The 9,073-nt window shown below is 45.0% G+C and overlaps 1 protein-coding gene across 5 annotated transcripts in view; it reads left to right on the plus strand.

The window, feature by feature from the left end:
- gukh (NHS actin remodeling regulator GUK-holder) overlaps window positions 1–6,921 on the plus strand; it is a 70,861-nt gene extending 63,940 nt beyond the window's left edge. For 3 of the 5 annotated variants that reach the window (XM_033466668.2, XM_033466674.2, XM_033466697.2), the window contains 3 exons: window positions 2,921–3,539; window positions 3,851–4,307; window positions 4,774–6,921. In XM_033466668.2, coding sequence (XP_033322559.2) covers window positions 2,921–3,539; window positions 3,851–4,307; window positions 4,774–5,670 — 1,973 coding nt within the window. In that variant the 3' untranslated portion in view covers window positions 5,671–6,921. The remainder of the gene's footprint in view (window positions 1–2,920; window positions 3,540–3,850; window positions 4,308–4,773) is intronic. The other 2 variants (XM_033466690.2, XM_033466683.2) reach the window with 2 other exon arrangements.
- The last annotated feature ends 2,152 nt before the right edge of the window (window positions 6,922–9,073 follow it).

The raw sequence follows: 9,073 nt of genomic DNA on the forward strand, positions 1-9,073 counted from the left end.
CGAGTTCACGTGACGAGTTAACATAGCCGTGCAATGAATGAGTATTATGTATATAACATGTCACTGACACGTCATTTCCTTGTGTCTATCCGACTGCAGCAAGAATTAATCAGCTTGCAACTAATATCGGGAGGACTACTTACAACCTGGGTAGAGGAGCATGCAGTACCTCGTATATTTGGCCCCATGGATTCGTGCGAGCATAAACGATACACGTGCGACACAGGCTCCGATCGGCTGCGAGTAAACCACATTTACGGCAGAAAATTACAATCCGATAACGTAGCCGCGCGAAATCGATTCTTTTTCAATCGAATCGGCGATGCAAAGATTATATCGTCGATCGACGAAAATAGATTTTCCCTCTTGTAATCGGTTATGCAATCTTTTACCATTGCAGAGTCGGTTATACGAATCTATGGGGTCAAGTGTACCGTATGCATATGTACATAATATACGCACGTGTTACTTGTAAGACTCATCTCTCAATCGTGTGCACTGTATGTTTTATAAATATGTATATTTCGTGTTGTAATTGGCCAATGACCAGCGTATTTTATTTCTCGATTGTATATACCGGCAAAATATGTGTCGTTCAAATCCGGGAGGAATGTATGTGAATAGATGACAGTCTTTGATAGAAATTACGGATGTGTTTTGTTATTTGTGTTTCTCTGTTTTCACTTGTTTCACTCGTTTCGCACGCACTATCTATTTGTTCACGTTTAACCTTCTCGTCACGGTGGAGTTCGACGCCGGCACACCTTTGTTGTTACAGGAGTGTAACGCCTGCTACTTTCTCGTATTATGCAAACTATGATATGTGTACGAAGTACAAAGAAATGATCGAAGAGTAATATTAGGATCGATCGGGATCCCGTTCGACGGGACTGTAACAAGACTCGATAAGATCGATCAGGATTCCAACAAGACTCGACAGTCGTTATGCAATAGCAGAACGGTCGTTCCGACGCTTGCAATAAAAGATATCTGGCTTCAACGCGAACGTTTTTATACAACGTATCGTCTTTAATTGCGAGCGATCGAGTTTCTAGCCACCATTGTGCATCGACCATCCCCTGCTGCAGCGGTCCTCTACCATTTTATAGACATTAGTTGTCGACTACCAAATACGTTGATGTTGCCAATTAGTGGCACTTTCCTGCAAGCATTAACCGATTCTAAAGGGATAAGTAATTGAAGGAAATTTTTAAGAGGTAATTTTTAAACGGGACAACCTCTTTCGTATCAGTGTTTTGATAAATTGCTTGATAAATTTTTTAAGATTTTACAAAAAAACTACTCGTTCAAAAAGATATTCTTATTATTCGTTTCGATTTTCACTTTCGAGGGGTTCTAACGTTGGTTTTTGAAAAAGTTATTCCTTCGTGCCGACACCGTATCTGCTACGTTTTCACGAGAGAAGAAACGATACGCTAGCATGTAGAGTTATATCGAAGCGTAGGTAAAATCTTTGGTACGTATTGATCCGGCAAATACCACTTATCTTTCCACTGGTTGAGAACCGCTGTCGCGTTGTACATACTACGAGTCACCGTACATTCTCATTCTTTCTATCTTTCCATCTTTACACCCTCGTCTTTCTCTCTTCCTCTTTCTTTATCCGTCTTTCGTTTTGCGATTCGTCGTTTATTTTCGTTCGCATCGTTCTACGTACACGTACATGCTAGTTTTAGAGAAAAAAAAAAAAAATGCACTTCGTACACGTGTGGCAACCCTCGCTAGTAGCACACATATATGTCATAGTACCATAGTTCCTATTCGGTGAGTACATTTTATTTTTCACTTCGCCAAAGAAAGAAACTCGAGGGTCCGATATGGAACGTCCTTCGGTTCGTTCGACGATCAAACCGTCTTTACTCCTCCCCTTTTGGGACGAACTCCGATCGATTCGACGATCACAGTGGCACATTCCATATCTGGTTCCACCGACGTATCGATAGTTTGGTTTTCATGCTTTTACCGCATGCTTGCATTCACGATATATTTGTCGCTTGCTTCGTTCGTATTTTACTAACAATAATGCCGTTAACAAATCGTAGCTGACCCCTAATTAATTCGTCTGCACAGAGCGCATGCGCGGCCCGGCAATAAGAGTATGGGCCTTCTATGCTCTATCCCGAAAGTATGGCAGTGATTCGACCAAACATCGTCGCTCGCGTGTTTCTTGTCCAGCCAAGAGAGCCGGACACCCCTCTCGAGTCGGTTAATTACGGGAGAGCTGCACCAGGTGTCCTGAAAATTTGTACAATTTCGTTGTTCCGCTTGATCGTTTCGCGAAAGTTCGAGCTAGAGATTAATCCCACGGTAATGGAAAACGTTGCGAGACACTGAAAATTGCCGAAACAAGGGTGCAAATATTGCTTTCGCGTTAAACGGCAACGTATGCGAAACCGAATCGTTCCGTCGTAACCAACAGCTTCGTAAATTAAACGAATAATACAGGTAACGCTTCATTTTCGTTTGGACAAAATTAGAACGTCCCCGGAAACATCTACGTTCGTCAACGAGAGCCGAGGCATGCCTACCGCCGCGATTCGGTCGATCGAATTTTCCGCGAACGCTTTTTATTCTCCTCCATTCCCGTTTAGATCGTTCTCCCGAGAACGGTGTTCGGACCCGTTCCGTCAACCCTAATTCTCTTCACCGAATTCCTTCTCGTTTACAGTAATCTTGAAACTCTCTCGGTGAACCCTTAACAACGTAAGTCGGAGCGAAGCGTCTAACAAATAGGATAAGCGATAGTTTCCTATCGAAGTAGCATAACAGCAACCTACATAGAATATCCGCAAACTTCCTTTTGGCCGATAGTTTGACGATCGATGGTAACGAGGCGAAGATCCCGACCCACGCAATCTCGAGTGCAGGCGACGGCCAGTCATTGATCTTTTCGTTTCAGATAACACGTTGCTGGCTATCGATTCGGTGCCCCCTCACGGGATAATTCAGCCGCCGTCGTACGACTCGCCCCCGAAGCCAAAAGACTGCAAGAAAGAGCACAAGATCCAAGATGCCTTGAAGAACGCGCAAACCGCGCCGGGGCAACTGACGCAGTGCGAGAAGCAGCAGCAACAGCAACAGCAGCAGCAGCAGCAAAACCATGGGCCGCAAGGATACCACCAGGAGCAGATGGTGTACGACCCCCAGCAGAATGCGTACAACAACAACAAGGCGGCGAACTGGGAGTACCAGCGCGCTTGCAAGCAGCGGCAAATCGTCAGCATGCACAACGCGAGGAATCAGCAATACTGCGCGTCGGGGAGGCACGCCGCCAGTCATCAGTTTTACACGCTGCCGTCTAGAAGACCGCGGAGGGATGTCGAGCCGCCGCGCAGCGTCACGCCGGATATCACCAGGGGCCTCGGTCATGGTTCCTTGAGCGCTATGCACATGTACGCGATGCACGGCCAGTTCGAGTCCCAAGTGGATCTACACGGGAAACATTTGGAACACTTCGACGCGAATACCAGGGCGATGGCAAACCGACAGCAACCGGCGATCGTGGACGTCAGAAACAGGTATTTGGGCGAAACTAACGCCGATAGACCCGTTTAACGCACCGACGTGTTCGCATAGTTTCGTTTTGAAAACCGAAAGCGAATATCGCGACTCGTATTTTTGTCGTTAACCGTTCGAAACGTTTGCCAGAATATTTCTAGATTCTGAACACGTGCGTGAAAAATCACGACAGTTTTTAGGGAACTTATTCTGATTTGTTTTATTCGATCTTTTATCATTTTACGACAAACGTTTCGCACGATCGCGATTACTCTCGAAGATCTTCCGCGACGAAAGAAATCGTCTTCCAGCCGTTTCCGTTTTATTCTAGATTCGCCACACCGCTAGGACTGACCGCGCTCGGGTATCGATTCTTCGGGTCCTCGCCTGTTCGTGATCCCGTTACGAAAACTTCCAGTGCCGATGCTTTGCAACACAATCCAATTTCCCCAACCAGGCAGAGTCACGAGAACAGTTTCGCGACGTCCACGCCAATCGGACGTACTATGCCGACGATCGCCGATCGCATGGCGCTGATCGGCAGCACAAATTGCCCGTCGCCGACGCCGAATTCCGGCAGAAGCACGCCGACCAACCTGGTCCTGTCGCCGACGAAGAGCACGATGTCGAACGAAGAATTGTTCGCCGCTATACACAAGTCGAAGAAGAGGTTGAACATCAAGGACGACGGCGACAGCCCTACCCCGTACGGGTCGACGAAGTCGATAGCGAAACTACCACCGGGGAACAGGCACAGTTGGAGCTCCGACATACAGAAATCACCAGTGGTATGTACGCGTACGTTTAGATCCCGTTCGACGCTCGGTTAACACGTTGAATGCCACGGGGTCACCGGTGACCGGCACTTAACTTGGCGGTGACGCCATGGGGGCCACCGGCGCGCCCAAATTGATAGAAATATATATAATTTCAAACAAATGTCAATATCTAAAATTTTGTATTTATTACCATCGTCGACTCGAACGGTGGCCCCCGCCACGGACAATTTCTGTAAAACCGGCGTGGCATTCAACGTGTTAATACCGGTTACAAGTTCTCGTCCGAATCCTGAAGAAAGCCGCGAACATTTCGCGACCGTCTATATTAAAAATTAAAATTATCCCCTTCGTCGCGTTCGAGTTCTGCTCGCAAAACCAACACAGCTCGCTGCGATCAGCGAATCAACTACGAAAGAAATGTTAAGTTATCGTTTCGCGCGTCCGGAATTTAAAAAGCAGCTCGTCTTGATTCTAGATTCTTCAGAACGTTCAGTCGTCGTCGCCAGGAACATCCAGACTGGACTTCAAACGTTTGTTGCTTCAACAGAGTGTCAAGAGCGGTCCCACGAGGCTGTCGGCGGCGGAGCAGTTGAAACTGTCGCGGCAGCAGCAGTCGCAGCAACAGCAGTCGTCGCCGACGACTCCGCACACGACTCCTTTGGCCAAAGTTTTGAGTCCCCGGTCGGTGTGGAGGTTCCAGACGCCGCGAACGGATGTACTGTCGTCCACGATAATAGAGGACACGGCGGCCGAGGAGAAAGCTATGAAACCGTCCCCCGAAAACACTTCCCCGATATCAAGACTGAACGCGAGGAGGCAGATCGACCTCTGCAGCGACCTCCTCGGCCATTTGAGCAGCTCGAATCCGAGAAGCAGCGTCGCCGATCATTCGGACGACGTACTGCCACTGGACGGTGTAGGACGCTTCGATGCGACGACCATGAAGGAGATCGAGACGTACGGTCGAAGACAGGAGCCGGCTACGCGCGATGGCGCATTGTCCGCCGGCGACAATTGTCCAACCGTTCATCCGCAAACCGGTACCGATCGAAACGCGTCGCCGGTCCAATGCGTCTCGGATGCGTATTCCGAGCACAGTGCTGTCAATCCAGCAATTCAGTATTCGTACAACGGTACACAGCTGACGCCGTCGTGTCAGAAAGCAATAAACGCGTTCGAGTCGAGGAGGATCAGCAACCAATTAGCCAGGGCACAGTTCTTAGCTGGCACACCGTCGACCGGCAACCACGGCGGCCAGAATACTACCTACGTCAGGCAGATATTTCGGGCCAGATCGGAGTCGCCGCAAAACATCGTGCCGCAAAATGTCCCTCGTAGTCCCAGTGCTCCCACGTTGGAGACGGCTTTGTGATCGCGGCGTGGCTCGTTTGTAAAGAAATCTCGGACTTTCGCGGCAAGAACGAACCCGTTGTTGCGTTACTTGCAATCGTGAGCCAAGTAACAACCGGCACTGTTGTTACAGTGCTTTCCTCGCATACGCGCGTAGTTGCGTTCTCTACCGAATCATTTATTTGGACTTTGTGCTTTCGAGAACAACCGCATACGCAACATTCGCGATAGAAGTACATATATTTATTTTCAAATCAAAGAGTAAAATGTAAAAATTCGCAAGCACGCGTAGAAAAGAAATTTTTCGAGTTTACCATCGTTCTCGTATACATAGATATATATATACATATATGCGTCGGCTACTGTACATGCATATTATAGAAGCGAATTGTTCGTGTGCTTATTTATTATCGATCTTGGCAGCGATCTACCGTCTCGTTTAATAAGCAATGCCGTACGTGCATAATATACGGTGGTCAGTAATATTATATCTGGATTGCGGATTTCATGCATTTATCGTGTCACAGATTTCCGGGAGGAACGAGGAGTGTATTTCTACTCTGGTTCGAACCGCTGTAATTGCTTTCGAAGAATGTGATTTTACACGAGAGTCCGCAGTCTGATTATAACGAAGAACGTGATTTTACAATAAAGTATTTTTTAGATAGAAGACTATTATTAACGAAAACGCAAATTTCGTTCTTGTTCCGATTTGTTGCGAAAATTGTTTTTCCTTGCGTCTTATCCCGCTATGCGAAGAAACAAAATTTTCGATATTATATACTTAGGTGACAAGTATGCTAGCGAAAGTTCTGTCGTCATTTCTATTGTTACGAAAAGAGTCCATCTTTCGTAACAGCATTTATTTATCGTTGATTGTTCGATCTAACGCGCGCATACGATGCATCCGCATTGTTTTTAAACGTAAAGGCGGAACTCTTCGATGAATCTGATATTCGAACAAAAATTTGTCAAGCTACCTAAGAGATTTTCTGACAAATGTATGTGGGCCAAAGATAAATGCAAATGTAACTGGAAGAAATATGTGTAACAAATTTATCTTCTTTCGCTTTCGGTCAGCATTTATCGTTTATAAAGTTTATTTAGATATATATTTATAGGCAAACGATTAACGTTGAAATCTCACTCTCGTGAAATTTTTTACACCTTACTTTTATTTGGAATCCTTCGGCAACGAATAACACGAGAAATGTATTTAGAATACATTTGCTGCGTTCTGAAACAAAAGAATAAAAAGAAAGTTTCGCCCCTGTTTCGTTCATCCCTCTCCTTATGTAAATCCGGTGTTTTAGATTTCTGTGTGTAATCTGTTGTAACATTGTAACATTACACACTTTGTAGGACTGTAGCAATTATTGTTACACTCTTGCAACAACGTATTATAATCGGCATAAATAGATTGCGGATGTTTCTGTAAACTTTCATTTTTATAGCTAAATCAATTTCAGTTCGGAACGAGCACAATTTCTCGAGTTGTGCGTGTTTACGAGGCAGTTAGTATTACGCAGTATTAGATTAGTTTTTCTACGTGAAAGCAATACTTTATAGAGGGAATAACGCTATAAGCAGTTGCGTGGAATGAAGAATAACGATACCGTCTATCTATATATATATATATATGTATATTATGGAAAATCAGTTAAAGGTACGCATACTACGAAACTCAGACTGAAAATATTCATAAATAATTCATTGATATACAACGTGTTCGCCCACAGGTGGGTATCCTGTCGAAAGAATGACTCAACATGCTGGAATAGAATGAAACTGTAGAGTGAGAAAATTTGTCGTCGAAATAAGAGCTTTACATTATTAACGAGCACAACTCCCCCTGAGCTATAACAATTCTCAACAGCGATGCACGTAACTTGCGTCGATCGAATTTTATATATGCTCGAAGATCGCGACATTATCGATCTGATTTATGTGCACCGCTATCTGCCAAGGTTCGGAAAAAGTCACGATTATTGGTAACTCGAAGCAAAGGTTGGACTACAATTTTTCGTTCTCAATGTTCATTCCATTTTTAACATGTCTCAATATAAACCAGGCATGGACAAACCACGATCTTCGCCCTGCGAATGCTTTAGGACAGGGCTCGGAATTACGTGCACGCAACACGGTGACGTCGAGGGCTACGCCTCCCGCCCAGCTAAAAGCTACACGCACACGCATAAAAAGCAACGAGTACACGCGCCTTGTGTGTTCCGAATCGCAAAAGGCATCGAGTGTCGGGAGGCGTAGCCCTCGACACAGGCTTGTCGCGTGCAAGTAATTCCGAGCCGAACGTTTTCATCCAAGTGGGAATGGCTTTGTTGCTCTCGATAGAGCAGAAACCCGTGCCTGGTTTAGGAAGATGCTTGTTCGTGCTTGAACGCATACTATACACTCGAATCGAACGCTTCAGTAACCGAAAGCAATAATTCGCATTTCAGACGGACCTATACGTTTTACGATTTATCCGACTAGGCATATAGTTTTGCCTAAATAACTATACATGCAACGCATGACGTAGAATCAAAAAGTCAGGATAATGAAATGTAATTTAAGATACAGACATAGAATAAGGGGGCGAGAACGCGCGAACGTTTCAAAGGGATACCTTTCGGTCGGGATAACTTTTAGACGAACAAGATACGCGACGAATTTTGACGATTTTTCGAAAAAGACGTTGTCGATTACACAAGTTCCTCCAGGAAATTTACAGTTTAGGTAGTCGCCGATAACTCTGTCCGCGCAGTTGCAACCGTAAACACGAATTATGTTCGAAAGGCACACCGGTGCGCAGCGTATGTAGCATACGATGTAATTATAAATTGCATTCTGCTTAAAATTGAATGGCTTGCTTCTCTAGTCGGGGTAGTGTTAACGTCCATTAGTCTCGAGTTTCTTCGAACGGAGTCCACCAATTGGAATCACGTACTGTAAACGTGTAATTGTAACATCGCGAGTCGACGTAGCATAAAACGTAAGCTTTACGATTATATTTGGGTGGTGAATAGTAATATATACGACGAAGACTAATGCCTAGAATAATAACAGAGTTGCCTTAATTAAATTATTTTAAGTTATGCTGCGATCAGCTGGTCGTATTTTCGTATACCGATGGCGTACGCGCAAATTTAATACGACAAATTTATGGACGATAAGGTTAGCGTTTAAGCCAAGAACGTTTTGTATTTTATGCAGAATAAAAAGAAACATATTTCGCAAAAGCGTTCCAATCGTTGCTTACTTTTTTCGCGATGAAACACCACAGAATTACCAGGTCAGCTATTGGCGATCGTAATCGAGTGATCGAGCCAAATTTCAAATCGAACACGACGCAGATACTTCGACGGCAAAGATTACCAATTATTCGCCTGCAAATGCAATTAAGGTAAAAACATTCTGTTTGCGTTCGC

This window comes from Megalopta genalis, chromosome 6 (genome assembly GCF_051020955.1).
Source record: "Megalopta genalis isolate 19385.01 chromosome 6, iyMegGena1_principal, whole genome shotgun sequence".
Classification (NCBI taxonomy): Eukaryota; Metazoa; Arthropoda; class Insecta; order Hymenoptera; family Halictidae; genus Megalopta; species Megalopta genalis.